Here is a 23,518-nt window from a genome sequence, read left to right on the forward strand (position 1 = left end):
GGGACGAATTGCAAAAATCACTGAAGCTGGAGACTCATATCTCCCTCTCTAACTTTAAGCATCAGCTGTCAGAGCAGCTCACCGATCACTGTACTTGTACACAGCCAATCTGTAAATAGCCCACCCAACTTCATTCCCATATTGTTACTTGCACCCCAGTATCTCTATTTTCTACCTGCACATTATCATCTGCACATCTGTCATTCCAGTGTTAATGCTAAATTTTAATTTTTTTGCCTCTATGGCTTATTTATTGCCTTACCTCCCTACTCTTCTACATTTGCACACGCTGTACATAGGTTTTTCTATTGTGTTATTGACTGTACGTTTGTTTATGTGTAACTCTGTTGTTGTTTTGCCGCACTGCTTTGCTTTATCTTGGCCAGGTCGCAGTTGTAAATGAGAACTTGTTCTCAACTGGCCTACCTGGTTAAATAAAGGTGATTTTTTAAATATTTTTATAAATAAATAAATTGAACAACGTCACTGCTCTCCTATTTCGGGAGCTGTGACTGTCGTCGACTTCGTCTATGTTTGGTGTGCAGTGGTCTCGGAGTGCAGTAGTAACACGCACTCTGTCTACACATATTCAAAGTTAACACGCCAAACATAACAGCAGCTTACAACAGATCCGAAAGGCTGTGATAACACTGAACAATACAACTGTTTTGTCAGGTTTCTGCCTGTGTCTAGCTAATGATGAAAGGGATGAGGAGATATTTTGTCATTCGAGGCAAGTTGTTATATTACAATAACTGTTCCATTTCAGAAAAACTGATATGTTGTGAAAACTAAAACTCCATAATAATAACTATGCCATTTCAGAGAACCTGCTACATTTCCAAAGTATTCGAGGCGTGTTGTCATCTTACAATAACTGTGAGATTTCAGAGCAACTGGAATGTTGTAAAGAATAACATTCCGTCCCATGTATATCTTCCCCATCATACCGAGCACTGATACAGCTGGTCAGTGAGGTGTGTGATTCTGTCAGCTATGTGAGGAGATGTGGATCTGATTGCCTCAGGTTGTGAAAGAAGGGAGAGATGCATGATCCTGTCAGCTCTATGAGACACACTCCTCCCTCTTTCTCAGTAACACTTCAGCAGGGTTGTTTCATACTGTCTCACCCTTCATCTCACTCTGTTTTTTGTTCTTTCTCTTTTCCCCTTGAGTAGTGGTTCAGAGAGAGGGAAGATATTGGGTGGACACCGAGTGTTATAGACACTAGAGAGTAGTCCTGTCAGGTTTCTTTGTTTCTTCTGATCTATGCTAATATATGTGTGATCTGACCTTCTTCACTGGGTCCAGACTCTGACTGGCTACATGATAGCTTTGGAGGTAATGTGTTACTTATAACTGGAGGGTCTCTGTTTCAAGCCCCCTCATCATCCACAACAGTTTTACCTTCAAGACCCTAACAAGCTCCTCCGATATGCATGTGTATTCATGTCACAGTACACAGTGAGCGGTTAACATGTACATCATATACTGTAGCTACACTCTGTATGAGCGGGTTGTCATTTGCAGTAAATTGTTGTGTTTGGGGCCAAATGCTTGCTTATGAAAGTCATTTCACTGGGCTGGGTCTGTGAACTGTTCTGACAGAGCATCTTAGACAGATCTTGTGTGGTTTGGATTGGGTTTTGAAATGTTCCAGAGAGCTTCATGTGCCCTCAGGGTAAGGACTGCTAACCACAGGCAGCTCAACACAAACAAGCCTATTGCAATCCAATTGTAATATCATTGTGAAAATAAAATATAAAGAGCAAAAACTATAAATGTATGACTTACAGGCTATAATTAGGCCCAGAGTATTTCCTGGTCAGGTTACATGGTCAGGTAAACTCCTGGTCTTAGTCATGAGGGATGTATGATTTCATGGTCTTGGTTAGGGCTGTTCTCTGTTGTTGCTGGGGCTCCAGACTTAGTGGGAGGCCTGGTCCAGCCCTAGACAGGCTTTAGTGATTAATGGATGCCATCACCATCTCTGTGTCAACCTGTCAAAGCTGCCTCCCTCTCACTAACAGCCGAGATGTAGGTCACTCCCCTCTGAAATGAAGCCCTCCATCCTGCTATGTGTATGCAAACATAAACATCCACAGAAGCACGTGTCATATGCATGCACACTCACACTCCCGCACACACACACACACACACACACACACACACACACACACACACACACACACACACACACACACACACACACACACACACACACACACACACACACACATCCAAATACCAACATCCAAATGCCTGCGGTTAAATGAAATACCATGGGCTTGAGACTGATATTTTTGTCCTTCCCAAATATAGATACACTCAGAGCTAATGACCCATGTTACCAGACAACCCCTCACTGGCACATTATTTAGGTCATCTTCCTAAATAATGGCTGGATCAAAGTGGCAAAGACATTTGAAAGTCTAATTAAACTTATCAAAGACCCAATATGAGTGGCGATTTATTAATTACTACCTACACTGAGTCTGCCCTCCACTATATACTTTTATTTCTCTGCCCAGCCTACTACCACCCTCATTGTGTCCCACTGTACACTCCTAGTAAAAAAATGTTTGATTCCAGGTAGAACTGTTTTTTTCTTAGAGTGTATTCATATTATTAATTAGTCTAACATTAGCATGCAGATTATATTAGAGCTCATCAGAGATGGTGGGTACAGCGGCATCTCACTGTCATCACCCAGAGAGAGAGAGAACCGATTGCCTGATTACCAGACAGGTGAGGTGGAGGCGGAGGAGGCAGAGCTGAGGTGAAGAGGGAGGTGAGAGAGAGGAGGCAGAGCTGAGGGGAGGAGGGAGGTGAGAGAGAGGGGGAAGAGGAGGTGAGGGGATGGAGGTAGAGTTCAGTTGTCACAGAGCATCCAATTAAACCACACTGAGACAGTCAGACACACACGCACATGTGGTCAATATGTTAGACAACCAATTATGTGAGAATAATAAATGGCAGAGGAGGGAATAGGAGAGTAGAGCAGTGAAGAGAAAGCAGAGGAGGAGAGGGGAGAGGAGAACAGAGCAGTGAAGAGAGAGAGAGCAGAGGAGGAGAGGAAAATAGAGCACTGAAGAGAGAGAGCAGAGGAGGAGAGGAAAGTAGAGCAGTGAAAAGAGAGAGGGGAGAGGAAAGTAGAGCAGTGAAGAGAGAGAGAGGAGGAGAGGAGAGGGCAGAGGAGAGTAGAGCAGTGAAGAGAGAGAGCAGAGTAGGAGAGTGGAGAGGAGAGCAGTGAAGAGAGAGAACAGTGTAGGAGAGGGGAGAGGAGAGGAGAGCAGTGAAGAGAGAGAGCAGAGTAGGAGAGGAGAGGGGAGAGGAGAGGACGGCTGATGTTAAAACTTCTTAAGACTAGGGGGCGCAGTTTTCGCTTTTGGCTAAAAAGGCGTACCCATTTGAAACTGCCTATTTCTCAGCCCCGAAACTAGAATATGCATATAATAGTCAGATTAGGATAGAAAACACTCTGAAGTTTCCAAAACTGTGAAAATGTTGTCTGTGAGTTAAACAGAACTGATATTGCAGGCTAAAACCTGAGGAAAATCCAACCAGGAAGTGGCCCTGTTCTTGAGACCTCTCTGTTCCCATGCATCCCTATTTCCCATATAAAGGGATATCAACCAGACTTCTTTTTCTATGTCTTCCCTAAGGTGTCAACAGCCTTTAGACATAGTTTCAGGCTTTTATTTTGAAGGATGAGCGTGAACGACCACATTGCGTAAGTGGATAGGTGGGGGCTCTCCGAGTGATTTTTGCGCAAAAGTGAAAGGCAGCCATTGTTTCTCTCGGTCCTAGTGAAAAGCCAACTGTCCCGGTTGATATATTATCGAATAGATATTTGAAAAACACCCTGAAGATGGATTATAAACAACGTTTGACATGTTTCTGTGGACATTATGGATATAATTTGGAATTTTTTCCGGCGTTGTCGCAAACGCTCTTTCCGGTGGATTCCTGGGCATAACGCAGCAAACAAACGGAGGTATTTGGATATAAAAAATATCTTTATGGAACAAAAGGAACATTTGCTGTCTAACTGGGAGTCCCGTGAGTGAAACCATCCAAAGATCATCAAATGTAAACAATTAATTTGATTGCTTTTCTGATTTTCGTGACCAAGTTACCTGACGCTAGGTGTTCTTATTGTTTTGTCGAGTGATCGATAAATTTACACAAATGCAAGTATTGCTTGCGCTGTAAAGCATCATTTCAAAATCTGAGATGACAGATGGATTAACAAAAGGCTAAGGTGTGTTTTGCAATATTGCACTTGTGATTTCATGAAATTATATTTTATTATATACCGTTTGCGCTAGGCTAGGCTATGCTAGTCAGCGTTTCTGATGACAAATATCCCGGATCCGGGATGGGGAGTCCAGACAGGTTTTATCAAGGCAGCAGAGAGACTGCAATCAGATAATTACCACTGAGTACACTCTGAAGCCCAACCTTTACATCCAAAATCCAAGGGCCTCAATAAAAAAAATCCCTATTTGAATGTAGCCCAGCACTAACACAGGATTGTACCAATCAGCAGGGCATTGGTTGAATCAGTGCTGGAAAAGTCTGCACACCCTCTATGTAGCTTCACAGGAGTAGGGCTGGCCAGCCCTGACTTACACTATGCAACCAGCCACATTGGCTGGAACAAAAGTCTACAGCCAGGGCCAGAGTAGGATTGACCACCCCTGGTCTATGTGCCTTTAAGTTCCATTGATATGGGTTGAAGGGAAGGACAGGTCATTAGCTATACCTATTATTCTCCAGGCTACAGGGCACAGGGCTCTAACACAGTCATCCTGGAGGAATAATGAGTCACCTAGAGTCAGGTCACCTGGGTTCCAAACTCATGAAAGTCAAAATGGTTGCTGTTCAGACAAACTACAAAGACTTGTATCACTATTAAAGGTACAGAATCACCTGCACCCCAACACAGAGGACAGAATAACCAGCTCATGAATTATTCATAACTCAACATTTGCATGCTGTCCTTGCTCTGTGACTGTATCGCAAACCTGTGCGTACAGGAATGCTCTGAGTGGGTGTTAAATCATCTGTGACAAATGTCATCATATATCAGTGTGTGTGAGGGTGTTCTCTTCATCAGCTACGCCTCATTGATTCAGCACTGACCTCCCTGGAATAATATGAATCGTATTTTATAATCAATGCGAGGGCAGAGCTCTGATAAATGCCAGTTCCATATGACATGAAAAACACAGACAGGATCAATGGACACATCACAGCTACTGTAGCTCACTCTCACACACTGAGAAAGGCGCTTGTCAATCAATGCAATTACTGAAGACAGGGCCTACCTGCGATTGTCTGCTACAACACCTTGCTTGTTTCAGCAAGGAGCAACAATATTTCTTCACGTTGTAGAGTCCATGTTACAGCAGATATTGATTCAACCGCACAAACGCCCGGCCGTCCTGTCCCGTAAAAAATAATTCTTAACCGATTATGACAGTTATTTTCTTTTCATGACGGTCTTCATCCATAACTGTCGGTTACAAGGTTATACAGTAATTGTAATTGTGTCAGCCCTAAGATTGACAGACACACAGTACCATTCAAAGGTTTGGATACACCTACTCATTCCAGGGTTTTTCTTTATTTTTTACTCTTTTCTACATTGTAGAATAATAGTGAAGACATAAATATTATGAAATAACACATATGGAATCACATAGTAACCAAAAAGTGTTAAACAAATCAAAATATATTTTATATTTGAGATTCTTCAAAGTAGCCACCCTTTCACTTAATGACAGCTTTGCACACTCTCTCAACCAGCTTAACCTGGAATGCATTTCCAACAGTCTTGAAGGAGTTCCCACATATGCCTGGCTGCTTTTAATGGTAGTGTATTTTTACACTCACTCACACACACACACACACACACACACACACACACACACACACACACACACACACACACACACACACACACACACACACACACACACACACACACACTGAATTTAACATCACACAAACACACACAGTGCTGTCAGTTGTCTAATTTGCGTGGCACCGTGATGAGCACTCATTCCTGATGACCTCAGGCATCATCACCATGGTCCCATTTAGCTCTGCTGAATGAGGTTAGGACCTGGTGGAAAGGAGCTGAGATGAGGTGAATTGGGAAGATTAGTGCTTAATGCTAATACTAATGGAAATGCCTCTGTGTCCTTCACCAGGGTCCACTTGATGGAACAATGCAGAGAAAGTGATTATGAGTTACCTTCCTGAAGGAGACAATGCTTCACTACTGAGAGATGAGATAGATAGAGCCCTAGGGGTGCTGGGGCACCTGCCCATTTGGTGTTTTTTTTAAACAAATTACTTTATATTTTTTGTCTCTTTTCCTATTCATTTTTTTGTCTCTTCTCCCATGTGGCGCACCGGTCTAAGGTACTGCATCTCAGTGCTAGAGGCTTCACTACAGACCCTGGTTCGATTCCTGGCTGTATCACAAGTGGCTGTGATTGGGAGTCCCATAGGGCAGCGCAGAATTGGCCCAGCGTGGTCCAGGTTAGGGTTTGGCCAGGCTAGGAAGTCATTGTAAATACGAATTTGTTCTTAACTGACTTGCCTAGTTAAATGAAGGTTAATTAAAAATACAATTGTAACTGTAAATATAATGAATTGCCTATCCAAATTAGATCATTTCTCATAAACTTAAGAATCTTGAAAAAAGTCCCCTCCCCCGCATTTCTGCCACTTTGAGTGTGGCAGTTCATTGCTGTACATTTTTTGTTTTATGTTGGGGAGAGGGGGTGGCCTTTTTTCACTTTGAGCACCTGCACCGCCAAAGGTCTGTTCTGTGCACCGCCCTGGAACATATACTCCATCATTACCTTGCACATTACCATAGATAGTCTACTATATGTGACTGGCAACACGATCCTAGGCTTATTGTAATTTTTCACAAAAACGTTTCTTTTATACAGTTTATAACAGTACAGACTTGGAGCTTCAAAGGCTTGGCCGCTCACTGGCCAATCAGAACGTGCTCCCTGGTGAAATATGTGGTTGCTTCAAGTTGTGTATTTACTGTATTTTACGTATTGCCTTGGAATCAACTCCAATACCAATGTTAGTCCGTTATAGCTTGGCTTACAGAAACGAAATAACAAAATGTAGACCTATCTTTGCTAAACACGTTAACTTGAAGCCATTTGCAGTCCACATTGTTCTAAGAAATCGCTTGGTTTCAAAAGCATTCACAATGATATAGGGGCTAGGTTTACACGGGACAAGACGGGACAAGACAAAACAGACATCCAACTGCATCTTGGAATTTTTTTATGTGGTGATGATGATTAATTCTCTCCCAAGCCTTTGTCTTGTACATGTGTCATTGATCTTTGTTTGTCTCACTGTGACTCTCAGCTCCTTATATCAGTAAAAATTACCCTACTAACTCTCTCCCTTTCTTTCTTTCCTCCCTCTCTCCATCTTTCCCCCCCCTTCCTGCATTCTGTAGATGTGTTAGTGAGCCTGCTGTCCCTTGTGGTGACAATTGGCCCAGCGTGGTCATAATAGGTTTATGGCTGAGCAGGGACATGCAAAATTTTGTCAATAAGCAAGATTAAATTAATTTTTGATAAGGCCTAAAAATAAAACAAATAATTATAATCAAATTCTAAACAAAACGAAATAACAACTTGTTTTAAATAGGCTGTGTCACACTTACAGGCACCATCATTTCTCCCCATGGCCATATACCATTAAAACAATGCAGACTATGGAGGGTTTTACGGAACATCGTAACTTTTCACAGTAGCTGGACAAAGATCCAATATAAAGAGAAAGGGAGAATGTCCATTCACTGTTAGGCCGATTTGGGAGCAGTATATGTTTTATGAACATAATCGGAACCATCTTACAGATCAGGTCCCATTCACACATCTCCAGAAGTTGCATTGCAGGCGCGCCACGACATTGTAACCATTAAACCATGCAGGTGAATCATTCTAATAAGATTGGTTGTAATAAAATGAAACGAAAAACCAGCAATCAGTTTTTTTTAAACAACAACAATAAATAAATGCAAAATCTCCAGGAAAAAAAGACATGCATTGCAGTTGAACCAGCCTTATAGTAGGCCTAAGGGAGGGGTTGGGTTTTGAACATATAAAACGGAAAACAAGCAATTGTTTCAGGTACAGATAACTTCTGAATACAAGGTTCACCGGTATTCACCAAGGTTCTCATCTCTCTATTCATGATGGGCATTGACACAGCCTACATCATGATTCTTTGTTTTTAAACACGTCCAAACGGGACCTGCATGGCTAACATAATGTGGACTTGCCTACAATGCATAGATAAAAAGGAAATGTCAGCTCACTGTTTTACTCCTCTCAAACTTCATATTTTAATAAAGCTATAGTAATGAAGATTTATTTCCAAGCGGTCTCAGGAGCCAAACCCTTTATCGAGTCTTGACTACTTTGCAATTGCATTGGGCAGGACTACAAAAAGCCTTGTTTGAGACGAGGTGGGGCTATGTTTGGTTTCTAACCAAATAAAATGAAACAAATCTATATATACAGTATATACGTATATATATATATGAATGTTTTTTTTGTTTATAAATACGAAGTATATGCAGGCACCAAAAGCACATTAGGTTACTCTTGTCTGTCACAGCTGGATAGGCTGCGTTTCTACTGTCAAAATTCATGCCATAACCAACTGCGTTACTGCTCAAACCAGCGTTTGGTTGGTCTTAGATACCCCTATCAGTGCTGCCTGAAATTAGCACTTTGTATCATGCTTTTAAGGACACACCTAAAATATTTCCACTCCTCTCATCGGAGCACAAGTGAGCTGGTATAAGACAGGTAAATTGACGAACACGGCGTTAGGGCTGGAAAATGCTGTGCTCCAGTTTTTACATGAAAAGATTGCAAACTAACGCAGGTTTGACACTAGGGCCGCCTTAACGCCTGCCGAAAATAAAGCTTATTGTCTCTGTTTCAGATGAAGTGACTCACTGACAGCTTACTGTGGCTCATCTTGAAAAAATGTATATGAGGCATTCAACCAGAGGACAGTACTGTAAAAAATGGCTAATCTGAAATTAATATCCTGCTATAGTTATAATTTACCATTTATCTTCGTAAATCTAACAGGGTTCAAGCAGAACAAACATTCCCCTAAAAGCTGGAAACAGGAAGTGATCAAACAGGATGTGTTGACTGACCGTGGAGACATACTGGATGTCCCGGCAAAGCTTTGTCTCTGCAGGGAAGTCCACCAGATCAAGGAAGTTGTCCACCACCACCTGGCCGATGATATCGTGGCGCGAGAAGCGATCAAAGTCATAAACACTGAAGTGCAGCTTGCGAGTCGGCAGCTCAGCGTACTCCACGGGGAACAGGAATACTTCATCGAACACGGGGTTGAGTGTCTTGCGGTGAACCTTGGTCTGGTGCTTGGTCTGCCGGTCCGGTAGTAGGTAGATCTTGACGTAGGGGTCCGAGGTGCCCAATAAGTCCTTGGCGGGGAGATCCTGCGCCTTGTGGATCTTGACGATTAGTTGCTCCAGGTCACAGTCGAACTTGAGAATGAAGTGTAGGTGTCCACAGCCTCCGCCCCGCCGGCCGCCCTCATCCCCTTCCAAGGAGCGCTGCTTATAAAGCTCTGGTTTGAGACGGCCCAGACCCAGTCCCATCCCAGTCAGGGAGTCCTGTCTCTGGAACTGGGCCACGTTAAAGTCCGGGTTGGACCTGTTTACGGATAATCTACGAATAGAGTTAGACCTGTGCAGAGAACAGACAGAAAGAGACACATTACCATTGTCAGCATAGGTGAGAGGACACACACAGAGAGACAGAAAATGTGTATTTGATACAACAACAGAGTACCTGAATAATATAGATGAAGGATTTATGTAAATATGAACATTACGGCTCAAGCAACAATCGCCAAAAATAACAAATTCACTCTACTCGGTTTTTCAAGAGGGATGAGTTGTGGGTAAGTGTTACGTGCTGAGCAGTGGATAGACTTTCCTTCAAACACAAACAAATTACTAACAGCTAAAGTGAAACTCATTGATAAAAAGAGTGTCTTGGGTTAGAATTACTCACAGAACAATGTTTTCTGACTCCACAAGACTCAGTGGGATAGCTGCCCTACAGCTGCTGGGTTGCTATGTCTGAGCTTCTGTTCAATGTTCTAAACCTTGTTAATGCTAGAACTTCCCAACTGCCTCTTTTGTGTCACACAGGGCTTTAAAAGTTCTTCGGGATAGGGGGCAGTATTCTGAAGTTTGGATGACTGAGGTGCCCAAAGTAAACTGCCTGTTACTCAGGCCCAGAAGCTAGGATATGCATATAATTGGTAGTATTGGATAGAAAACACTCTAAAGTTTCCAAAACTGTTACAATAATGTCTGTGAGTATAACATAACTGATATGGCAGGTGAAAACCTGAGGAGAATCCATCCGGATTTTTGTTGTTGTTGAGCTCACCAGTCATTGAAATGGCTGTCTACGGGAATATCAATGGAATACCTCCCAGATTGCAGTTCCGGAGTGAGTCATGGTTTCTACCTAAGTGTGGATGAAGTTTACAATGTTCTGAAAGTGAAATTAAGAATCTGGAGATTTTTTTTTCAAATGAATGAATGGGCTGTCGGGGTGTATTTTACTCGTGGAAAATATTGTGCAAACCAAAGTCAAGAACCAATTATAATGTCTTTACTTCAGAAGGACAGTATAAATATTTGTACAGTAGGGTTGGGGTAAATATTAATTTAATTAGAATGTCCAATTATATTCATAAATTCACTCATGGTGGAGAATTGACATTGAATTACATTGAAATTTAAAAAATCTTCAAATTATGGAATTGGAATTAGACTGTACTTGTTTAATTTGAATGGAATTGTAATTGTAAAGGAAATTTAATCTTTGGAGTTTAATTGGAATTCAATATTTTTACATTACCCAGTTAAAAAGGAATGATCACAAATAGTATAACACATTTACTGTAGATTTTATTTGTAATAATTTTAACCTGTAATCCTATATTTCCAGTATAGGTAGGCTGTCTGAACGGTGACATGAGCCTGAAAGCCTGAAGGAATTTAATTTGAATTTGAATTTGTGGAATTCTTGGAATTTAAACCTAACATTGGAATTCAGAGGAATGGAATTATCTCTGAATTGAAAGATTGACCTGGAATTTGAATTAAATTAAATTGAATTTATAATACATTTGTGGAATCAACCCCAATCTTGGTGGACTGTGGTACTCATGGACTGACAGTGTACTGTATTGAAAGCTTTACTCCTACTGTGATAACCATTGTGGTGAACTAATTAAATACTATGTATTATGAAAGCAAAGTAGCAGTCTTAGTAGCAGTCTTATATTGTAAGGGAGCTTGGTATAGTAGGTACTACAGTATACAAGCACAGTACATAGCACAATAGTGACTTCATCATAGTAGAGGACTGTGATATAGTACTCACCCAATCTCTGTGTGTATAGACATTGACCGGACGGAGGGTGAGGGCTCAGTAGTCTGCCTCTGCGTACGAGGGTTGGTGTGGACCCCGTTCTCGCGGCCTTTACTCTGGGACTCTAGGGGGATGTCTGGAGACGTGTGGCTAATCTTCATGGCCGCCTCTGGGATGGGGATGATCGCCGCTATGGGGGGCGGTGATACGGGGGTCACCGGCCCCGTCACGGTCCCAGATGCCACAGGGACAATGGAGCAGCGATGGGACTCACGGCGGTCGAGGGTGGGGACAAGGGGGTCGACGGCTGTGTAGACTGACTCCCTGGATGGGACATAGGGTTGTAAAGGTGCCATGGGGGAATTGTGGTGCCCATGGGTGGGCTCCTTGATGCTGGGGGAGGGGCCACGCTCCCTCCATGGGATCCAGCAGAGCTTCCAGGAGACGAAGATTGAGACCCCGAACAGGGCCAGGCCACAGGCTGTCACCACCAGGGACAGCAGGCTCACTGACACATCTACAGAATGCAGGAAGGGGGGGAAAGATGGAGAGAGGGAGGAAAGAAAGAAAGGGAGAGAGTTAGTAGGGTAATTTTACTGATATAAGGAGCTGAGAGGCACAGTGAGACAAACAAAGATCAATGACACATGTACAAGACAAAGGCTTGGGAGAGAATTAATCATCATCACCACATAAAAAAATTCCAAGATGCAGTTGGATGTCTGTTTTGTCTTGTCCCGTCTTGTCCCGTGTAAATAATAGTTTTCCTAGTTTTTTCGTATATATTTTAACCTGTCTGGCACCAGCGTTCCGCTAGCGGAACTCCTCCCACATTCCACTGAAAAGGCAGAGCGCGAAATTCAAAAGATATTTTTTAGAAATATTTAACTTTCACACATTAACAAGTCCAATACAGCAAATGAAAGATACACATCTTGTGAATCCAGTCAACATGTCCGATTTTTTAAATGTTTTACAGCGAAAACACCACATATATTTATGTTAGCTCACCACCAAATACAAAAAAGGACAGACATTTTTCACAGCACAGGTAGCATGCACAAAGCCAACCTAACTAACCAAGAACCAACCAAACTAACCAAGAAACAACTTCATCAGATGACAGTCTTATAACATGTTATACAATAAATCTATGTTTTGTTCGAAAAATGTGCATATTTGAGGTATAAATCAGTTTTACATTGCAGCTACCATCACAGCTACCGTCACAAATAGGACCGAAGCAGCCAGAGTAATTACAGACACCAACGTCAAATACCTAAATACTCATCATAAAACATTTCTGAAAAATCGATGGTGTACAGCAAATTAAAGACAAACATCTTGTGAATCGAGCCAATATTTCTGATTTTTTAAGTGTTTTACAGCGAAAACACAATATAGCATTATATTAGCTTACTACAATAGCCTACCACACTACCGCATTCATTCATCAAGGCACGTTAGCGATAGCAATAGGCACGTTAGCGATAGCGAATAAACCAGCAAAAGATATATAATTTTTGACTAACCTTGATAAGCTTCATCAGATGACAGTCCTATAACATCAGGTTATACATACACTTATGTTTTGTTCGAAAATGTGCATATTTAGAGCTGAAATCAGTGGTTATACATTGTGCTAACGTAGCATCTTTTTCCCACAACGTCCGGATATTTTTCTGACACTTTTTCTGACACACATATTCTGACCAAATAACTATTCATAAACATAACAAAAAAATACATGTTGTATAGGAAATGATAGATATACTAGTTCTTAATGCAATCGCCGTGTTAGAATTCTAAAAATAACTTCATTACGATATGCAGTTTACGTTATGGCGAGAGCGTGCCCAAAACCTGGCCGCAAACTACTAGTTCACATGTACGACAGATATATGAAATAACATCATAAAATGGGTCCTACTTTTGCTGATCTTCCATCAGAATGTTGTACAAGGGGTCCTTTGTCCAGAACAATCGTTGTTTGGTTTTAGAACGTCCTTTTTCCCTCTCGATTTAGCAAACACACTTGCCAAGTGGCGCGAATCTCTCCATCGTCAACAAACTCAGAGAACGGAACACGGCAAAACTCCCGAAAAAAAATCAATAATCTGATTAAACTATATTGAAAAAACATACTTTACAATGATATTGTCACATGTATCAAATAAAATCAAAGCCGGAGATATTAGTCGTCCATAACGACAGCTTATCAGAAGGCAAATCCAGGTCCCTTCTCGCGCTCTCCAGAAAACAGGAAACTGGTGACACGTCATGCCAAGAGCTATTATTCGACCCCAGATCAAGTTACACACTCAATTTCTTCTCTCACTGCTTGTCGACATCTAGTGGAAGACGTATGAAGTGCATCTAAACTAATAAATATCAAGGACTTTAATAGGCAGGCCCTAGAACAGTGCATCGATTTAAGAATTTCCACTTCCTGTCAGGAAGTTTGCTGCAAAAGGGGTTCTGTTTTTCTCACAGATATAATTCAAACGGTTTTAGAAACTAGAGAGTGTTTTCTATCCAATAGTAATAATAATATGCATATTGTACGAGCAAGAATTGAGTACGAGGCCGTTTAAATTGGGCACGATTTTCCCCCAAAGTGAAAACAGCGCCCTCTGTCCTCAACAGGTTTTAATCTCACTTTCCATCTATGGACTGAATATACTCTCCTGCAACCCGCCTCACCCAATGTGGTACAGATCTGCTATTTTATACTTTAGAACCGGAACCCCAATCAGAAGCTAGCCAGCTAACTAGCTACTAGTTAGTTGTCAGTTAGCCACTGCTAGCGGTCTTCACCGTTAACTCGGACACCAGCCAGCCTTAGCTCGGTAAATACCTGCCAGTCTGCACAGCGTGCTATCAAGTCAGAGCAAATCGGACTGCTTTTTCTCAACCACATCTCCGGATTCCTATCGCAAGCTCTGGACCTTTACACCGGATCATCGCAGCTAGCTAGCTGCAATCCGAGTGGCTACTCCTGGCTAACGTCTCTGTCCCGAAGCAACACCAGTTATCCTTGAGCTAGCCCATCTCCCGGCTAGCCGAAAAGGTCCACCAGCTAATTCTTGGGCTACAATAACTCTTTTGCCAATTGGCCTGGACCCTTTATTGCCGATCCATCACGACTGGTCTGCCGGCGTAATCGTTCAAGGTGGTTTCAACAGGCTTTTCCATTGCAATGTCGCCGAAGATCCATTTGCTGGCCACGGCCCGCTGGCTATCTTAATCGCTGTGTCTCCAGCTCGCCTAGCGTAGCAGAGACTACCGAATGGCCGCGACTCACCTTTTGCTGCTCATTGGACCCTATGATCACTCGGCTACTCATTTCTCTGCCTAATGTCAATATGCCTTATCTACTGCTGTTTAGGTTAGTTATTATTGTTTTATTTCACTATAGAGCCCCCAGCCCCGCCCTAAATGCCTTAGATAGCTCTTTGTCGCATCCTCCACACATGCAGAGACTTCACCTGGCTAAACTGGTGCCTCCAGAGACGCAACCACTCTCATTGTCACTCAATGCCTAGCTTTACCTCAACTGTACTCACCTTCTACCATACCCTTGTATGTACATTATGCCCTGAATCTATTCTACCACACCCAGAAATCTGTCCCCAATGCACTAGACGACCAGTTCTTATAGCCTTTAGCCGTACCCTTATCCTACTCTTCCTCTGTTCCTCTGGTGATGTAGAGGTTAACCCACGCCCTGTTGCACCCAGCACCACACCTATTCCCAATGTGCTCTCATTTGTTGACTTCTGTAACTGTAAAAGCCTTGGTTTCATACATGTTAACATCAGAAGCCTCCTCCCTAAGTTTTTTTAATTCACTGCTTTAGCACACTCCGCCAACCCTAATGTCCTAGCAATGTCTGAATCCTGACTTAGGAAGGTCACCAACTACAACATTTTCCGACAAGATAGATATTTCAAAGGTGGCAGAGTTGTAATCGACTGCAGCGATGGCCTGCAGAGTTCTGTCATACTATCGAGGTCTGTGCCCAAACAATTCGAGCTTCTACTTTTAAAAATCCACCTTTCAAGAAATAAGTCTCTCACCGTTGCCGCTTGTTATAGACCCCCCTCAGCCCCCAGCTGTACCCTGGATACCATATGTGAATTGATTGCCCCCCCATCTATCTTCAGCGCTCGTACTGTTAGGTGACCTAAACTGGAATACGCTTAACACCGCAGCCATCCTACAATCTAAGCTAGACGCCCTCAATCTCACACAAATTATCAAGGAACCTACCAGGTACAACCCTAAATCTGTAACCATGGGCACCCTCATAGATATCATCCTGACCAACTTGCCCTCTAAATACACCTCTGCTGTCTTCAACCATGATCTCAGCAATCAATACCTCATTGCCTGAGTCCGTAATGGGTCTGCGGTCAAACGACCACCCCTCATCACTGTCAAATGCTCCCTTAAACACTTAAGCGAGCAGGTCTTTCTATTTGACCTGAGCCGGGTATCCTGGAAGGATATTGACCTCATCCCGTTAGTAGAGGGCCCATATACACAGTCAGTTAGGAAAGCTAAGGCTAACTTTTTCAAAAATAAATTTGCCTCCTGTAGCACTAATTCCAAAAAGTTTTGGGACACTGTAAAGTCCATGGAGAATAAGAGCACCTCCTCCCAGCTGCCCACTGCACTGAGGCTAGGAAACACTGTCACCACCGATAAATCTACGATAGGCATTTCTCTACGGCTGGCCATGCTTTCCACCTGGATACCCCTACCCTGGCCAACAGCTCAGCACCTCCTGCAGAAACTTGCCCAAGCCATCCCCCCGCTTCTCCTTCACCCAAATCCAGACAGCTGATGTTCTGAAAGAGCTGCAAAATCTGTATCCCTACAAATCAGCTGGGCTAGACAATCTGGACCCTCTCTTTATAAATGTATCCGCCAAAATTGTTGCAACCCCTATTACTAGCTTGTTCAACCTCTCTTTCGTATCGTCTGAGATCCCCAAAGATTGGAAAGCTTCGGCGCCAAACCCACTGGCTCCAGGTCATTTATAAGCCTATGCGAGGTAAAGCCCCGCTTTCTCTCAGCTCACTGGTTACCATAGCAACACCCACCTGTATCACACGCTCCAGCAGGTATACTCTATGTAAACTGTGTAAACTGGAAACCACATATCCCGAGGCTGCATTTATTGTAGCTGGGGATTTTAACAAGGCTAATCTGAAAACAAGGCTCCCTAAATTTTATCCGCATATCAAAGGCACGAACCAGGCTGGCAAAACCCTGGATCATTGTTATTCTAACTTCCACGACGCATATAAAGCCCTCCCCCGTCATCCTTTCGGAAAATCTGACCACGACTTAATTTTGTTGCTCCCAGCCTATAGACAGAAACTAAAACAGGAAGCGCCCATGCTCAGGTCTGTGCAACGCTGGTCCGACCAATCGGATTCCACGCTTCAAGATTACTTCGATCACGAGGACTGGGATATGTTCCGCATAGCGTCGGACAATAACATTGATGAATACACTGATTCGGTGAGTAAGTTTATTAGCAAGTGCATCGGTGATGTGTACCCACAGCGTCTATGAAAACCTTCCCCAACCAGAAACCGTGGATTGATGGCAGCATTCGCGCAAAACTGAAAGCACGAACCACTGCTTTTAATCAGGGCAAGGTGACCAGAAACATGACCGAATACAAACAGTGTAGCTATTCCCTACGCAAGGCAATCAAACAAGCTAAGCGTCAGTATAGAGACAAAGTAGAGTCGCAATTCAACGGCTCAGACACGAGAGGTATGTGGCAGGATCTACAGTCAATCACGGACTACAAAAGGAAAATCAGCCCCGTCGCGGACCACGATGTCTTGCTCCCAGACAAGCTAAACAACTCCTTTGCTCGCTTTGAGGACAATACAGTGCCACTGACACGGCCCACTACCAAAACCTGCGGGCTCTCCTTCACTGCAGCCAATGTGAGTAAAACATTTAAACGTGTTAACCCTCGCAAGGCTGCCGGCCCAGACGGCATCCCCAGCCGCGTCCTCAGAGCATGCGCAGACCAGCTGGCTGGTGTGTTTACGGACATATTCAATCAATCCTTTTCCCAGTCTGCTGTTCCCACATGCTTCAAGAGGGCCACCATTGTTCTTGTTCCCAAGAAAGCAAAGGTAACTGAGCTAAATGACTATCGCCCTGTAGCACTCACTTCCGTCATCATGAAGTGCTTTGAGAGACTAGTCAAGGACCATTTCACCTCCACCCTACCTGACACCCTAGACCCATTCCAATAGGTCCACAGACGATGCAATGGCAATCACACTGCACACTGCCCTAACCCATCTGGACAAGAGGAATACCTATGTAAGAATGTTGTTCATCGACTACAGCTCAGCATTTAACACCATCGTACCATCCAAACTCGTCATTAAGCTCGAGACCCTGGGTCTCGACCCCGCCCTGTGAAACTGGGTCCTGGATTTCCTGACGGGCCGCCCCCAGGTGGTGAGGGTAGGTAACAACATCTCCACCCCGCTGATCCTCAACACTGGGGCCCCACAAGGGTGCATTCTCAGCCCTCTCCTGTACTCCCTGTTCACCCATGACTGCGTGGTCATGCACGCCTCCAACTCAATCATCAAGTTTGCAGACGACACTACAGTGGTAGGCTTGATTGCCAACAACGACAAGACAGCCTACAGGGAGGAGGTGAGGGCCCTCGGAGTGTGGTGTCGAAAATAACCTCACACTCAATGTCAACAAAACAAAAGAGATGATCGTGGACTTCAGGAAACAGCAGAGGGAGCAGCCCCCTATCCACATCGACAGGACAGTAGCGGAGTTAAGTAGTTAGTTCCTCTGCGTACACATCACGGACAAACTGAAATGGTCCACCCACACAGATAGCGTGGTGAAGAAGGCACAGCAGCGCCTCTTCAACCTCAGGAGGCTGAAGAAATTTGGCTTGTCACCAACAACACTCACAAACTTTTACAGATGCACAATCGAGAGCATCCTGTCGGACTGTATCACCGCCTGGTACGGCAACTGCTCCGCCCACAACTGCAAGGCTCTCCAGAGGGTAGTGAGGTCTGCACAACGCATCACCGGGGCAAACTACCTGCCCTCCAGGACACCTACACCACCCGATGTCACAGGAAGGCCAAAAAGATCATCAAGGACAACAACCACCCGAGCCACTGCCTGTTCACCCCGCTATCATCCAGAAGGCGAGGTCAGTACAGGTGCATCAAAGCGGGGACCGAGAGACTGAAAAACAGCTTATATCTCAAGGCCATCAGACTGTTAAACAGCCATCACTAACATTGAATGGCTGCTGCCAACAGACTGACTCATCTCTAGCTACTTTAATAATGAAAAAATTGATGTAATAAATGTATCACTAGCCACTTTATATAATGTTTACATACCCTACATTACTCATCTCATAAGTATATACTGTACTCTATACCATCTACTGCATCTTGCCTATGCCGTTCGGCCATTGCTCATTCATATATTTTTATGTACATATTCTTATTCATTCTTGTACACTTGTGTGTATAAGGTAGTTGTTGTGAAATTGTTAGGTTAGATTACTTGTTAGATATTACTGCATGGTTGGAACCAGAAGCACAATCATTTCGCTACACTCGCATTAACATCTGCTAACCATGTGTATGTGACAAATAACATTTGATTTGATTTGATTCGCATATTTCACTGGTGATCCCCAAGCCAACAACTCCTTTGGCTGCCTTTCTTTCCAGTTCTCTGCTGCCAATGACTGGAACGAATTGCAAAAATCACCGAAGCTGGAGACTTATATCTCCCTCTCTAACTTTAAGCATCAGCTGTCAGAGAGTACCAGTACACAGCCCATCTGTAAATAGCACACCCAACTACCGCATCTCCATATTGTTTTTTTGTTTTTGGTTGCTCTTAGGCACCACAGTATCTCTACATGCACATCATCACCTGCACATCTATCACTCCAGTGTTAATGCTAAATTCTAATTATTTTGCCTCTATGGCCTATTTATTGCCTTACCTCCCTAATCTTACTACATTTTCACACACTGTACGTATACTTTTCTATTGTGTTATTGACTGTGCATTTGTTTATCCCATGTTTAACTCTGTGTTGTTGTTTTTGTCGCACTGCTTTGCTTTATCTTGGCCAGGTTGCAGTTGTAAATGAGAACTTTTCTCAACTGGCCTACCTGGTTAAATAAAGGAGAAATAAAAAAATAAAAACCGTATATATAATTTCACAACATTTCTAGCTCGCCGCCATTGGACTCTGGAGCATTGGATACGCGTTCTCTGGAGTGATGAATCACGCTTCACCATCTGGCAGTTCGACGGACAAATCTGGGTTTGGCGGATGCCAGGAGAACGCTACCTGCCCCAATTCATAGTTTGATGGAGGAGGAATAATGGTTTGGCGCTGTTTTTCATGTTTCGGGCTGAGCCCCTTAGTTCCAACGAAGGGAAATCTTAACGCTGCAGCACATAATGACATTCTAGATGATTCTGTGCTTCCAACTTTGTGTTAACAGTTTGGGGAAGGCCCTTTCTTGTTTCAGCATGACAATGCCCCCGTCGTGCACAAAGCGAGGTCCATACAGAAATGGTTTGTAGAGATCAGTGTGGAAGAACTTGACTGGCCTGCACAGAGCCTTGACCTCAACCCCATCGAACACCTTTGGGATGAATTGGAATGCCAACTGCAAGCCAGGCCTAATTTCCCAACATCAGTGCCTGACCTCACTAATGCTCTAGTGGCTGAATGAAAGCACGTCCCCGCAGCAATGTTCAAATATCTAGTGGAAAGCCTTCCCAGAAGAGTGGAGCCTATTATAGCAGCGAAGTGGGGACCAACTCCATATTAATGCCCATGATTTTGGAATGAGATGTTCGACGAGCATACTTTTGGTCATGTAACGTATAAGTCATAGTTTGCCTGTGTGCTTCTCTAGATGGGTGCCATTAAAGACAAACCACAAGGAACGGCCTAAGACTGATTAAATCACTGTGCACTAATTGAAAAAACATGGCTTGCAGGAACTTTTCTCATCCTCCCTTAAGAAAAAAATAAAGAGAGTGCGTGACAAACTTAATTAGGAATTATCCGAAGTTGTTTAATTATCTCCTCTGGAGTCCCATATGAGGCCATGGTCCTGATTGTAGCGCTGCTGTAATCCACTGTCCTTGACTGATAAGAATAGAGCAAGACAATGTGTTGTGGGGAAACATTCTATGGGAATCTATTGACCCATCTTGAGTTCTAAGCCCCTTGTCATGCTAAAATCATTAATATTTAGATATACCTGGCGTGCAGGTGATATTTAACAGTAATTTTGGGTGATTAAAGTATGTGATGGATCCTCTGTAAGAGTTTAAAATGTTGTGACGACGTCGGACATATCTGTTCATTTCTCCTCACAGAACTCATTGTTTGCTAAATTGTTTGCCACAAACATACCAGCTATATCTAATTCAAGATAAAACCTTATGCTTTGTAGAGTAATATAAAATAACAAATGCCATGTATGTCTTCTTATAATATATTAACCATTTGAAATATTTAGCCTTAGTATTGGAAACTCTAATGTTTATGCCATAGACATAGACCATATATACAGTATAAAGGTTTGCACTAACCAAGGCTATGTTCATAGAGAACAGAATACCTGTTTAGAGGTTTGAATGGTTTATGCCAGGTCCTTTACCGATGCCGAACGTCTCCTCCTCATCCAAGGAGAGCTGTTGGTGCAGGTAAAGGGCACGCTCCTCTGCCCAGGCGTGGGCTGACGCATGCCAGATCTTATGCCTGGATAGGTATTTTACGTACCAACTAATCACATCATACATGTAACTGCCAAAATAATGGAAACACTTGAGTAAATGAGGGATACAAAGTATATTGAAAGCATGAGCTTCCACACAGGTGGGGATCCTGAGTTAATTTAGGTTTGATGAGCATAAAAATTATGTAAACCATATGCCATTGCTGTCTCAGTCACCAGATCTCAACTCAGCTGGTTGAATGGCTGGTTTAATGGCTATTTTTGCCCCGTTGGCACAGGTGAGGTAATTTACACTTGCTGAGAATCACTTGCCTCCAACCAAATTAGTTTGAATTTTTAATAATTTATCCATGCCATTTTTGGACTTTGAGGTGGTCCTGTGCAGTTGTAAATCAAACAAATACACATGTGAACACCAATGTTTTCAATTTCAACTTATTTTTGACGAAATTGTGAATCGTTCAAGGATGCATCTTCTCCTCCACCCTCTTCTGCCTCCTTTTGAAAAATGTCAATGTAATTGAGGAGTGGAAACGTGGAAACAAATGCGCTTGAATGAAATGAGATTCTCCTCCACAAGTGCGTCATTAGGCAAACTATGTATAACATGGTACAAACACATTTTGCTAGCTGTACCAGACATTTTATAGATTAAAAGTGGGGTTTTTAAAATGTGTGCATGCTTTTCTCCTCTGAGAAAAATACTGTTGATTCAAAGGGGGTGTGGCAGATTACAAAACTCTTCCTGGTAGGAATCCGGTAGGATATACGTAAGAATTCTCGGCCGGAAGAGGCTATCGAGGAGAGGTTCAAACTCCTTCGTTCACCTATTAACAAATTGATATTCACCTGTCACACCCTGATCTGTTTCACCTGTCCTTGTGATTGTCTCAACCCCCTCCATGTATCGCTTATTATCCCCGATGTATATGTCCCTGTGTTTCCTGTCTCTCTGTGTCAGTTTGTCTTGTTTGCTAAGTCAACCAGTGGTTTTCCTTGCTCCTATTTTTTCCCCCAGTCTCTTTTGTGTGTAGTCCTCCTGGTTTCGACACTTGCCTGTTCTGACTCCGAACCCGCCTACCTGACCACTCTACCTGTTCTGTCTTCAAGTCTGCCTATCCCCTTGCACTGTTTGAACTCGGATCTGGTTACTAGACCAGACTGCCCTTCGACTGGTACTGTTTTGGACTCTGTCCCGGTTTATGAACTCACGCCTGTTCTCGACCTACCTTTTGCCTACCCCTTGGTTGAGCTCCTATTTATTAATCCATCTGCTTCCTGTGTCTGCATTTGGGTCTCGCCTTGTGTCCTTCTATTCTCCTACATATGGCAATTTTTTATTAAATGTTTTATTTCACCTTTATTTAACCAGGTAGGCTAGTTGAGAACAAGTTCTCATTTACAACTGCGACCTGGCCAATATAAAGCATAGCAGTGTGAACAGACAACAACACAGAGTTACACATGGAGTAAACAATAAACAAGTCAATAACACAGTAGGGAAGAAAAATGTGTCTATATACATTGTGTGCAAAAGGCATGAGGAGGTAAGGCAATAAATAGGCCATAGGAGCGAAAAATTACAATTTAGCAGATTAACACTGGAGTGATAAATCATCAGATGATCATGTGCAAGTAGAGATACTGGTGTGCAAAAGAGCAGAAAAGTAAATAAATAAAAACAGTAAGGGGATGAGGTAGGTAAATTGGGGTGGGGGGGGGCTGTTTACAGATGGACTATGTACAGCTGCAGCGATCGGTTAGCTGCTCAGATAACAGATGTTTAAAGTTGGTGAGGGAAATAAAAGTCTCCAACTTCAGCGATTTTTGCAATTCGTTCCAGTCACAGGCAGTAGAGAACTGGAAGGAAAGGCGGCCAAATGAGGTGTTGGCTTTTTGGATGATCAGTGAGATATACCTGCTGGAGCGCGTGCTACGGGTGGGTGTTGTTATCGTGACCAGTGAACTGAGATAAGGCAGAGCTTTACCTAGCATGGACTTATAGATGACCTGGAGCCAGTGGGTCTGGCGACGAATATGTAGCGAGGGCCAGCCGACTAGAGCATACAGATCGCAGTGGTTGGTGGTATAAGGTGTTTTAGTAACAAAACGGATGGCACTATGATAAACTGCATCTAGTTTGCTGAGTAGAGTATTGGAAGCTATTTTGTAGATGACATCGCCGAAGTCGAGGATCGGTAGGATAGT

General features: G+C 43.1%; 1 protein-coding gene across 1 annotated transcript in view; it reads right to left on the bottom strand.

The window, feature by feature from the left end:
• Positions 1-23,518, bottom strand: part of LOC120025344 (synaptotagmin-9-like) — a 41,069-nt gene that overhangs the window by 7,770 nt on the left and 9,781 nt on the right. Inside the window, exons 2-4 of the mRNA XM_038969881.1 lie at positions 11,911-12,018; positions 11,541-11,808; positions 9,236-9,794 (exon numbers count right to left, since the gene is read on the bottom strand). Coding sequence (XP_038825809.1) covers positions 9,236-9,794; positions 11,541-11,808; positions 11,911-12,018 — 935 coding nt within the window. The remainder of the gene's footprint in view (positions 1-9,235; positions 9,795-11,540; positions 11,809-11,910; positions 12,019-23,518) is intronic.

Source organism: Salvelinus namaycush, chromosome 30 (assembly GCF_016432855.1).
Source record: "Salvelinus namaycush isolate Seneca chromosome 30, SaNama_1.0, whole genome shotgun sequence".
Classification (NCBI taxonomy): Eukaryota; Metazoa; Chordata; class Actinopteri; order Salmoniformes; family Salmonidae; genus Salvelinus; species Salvelinus namaycush.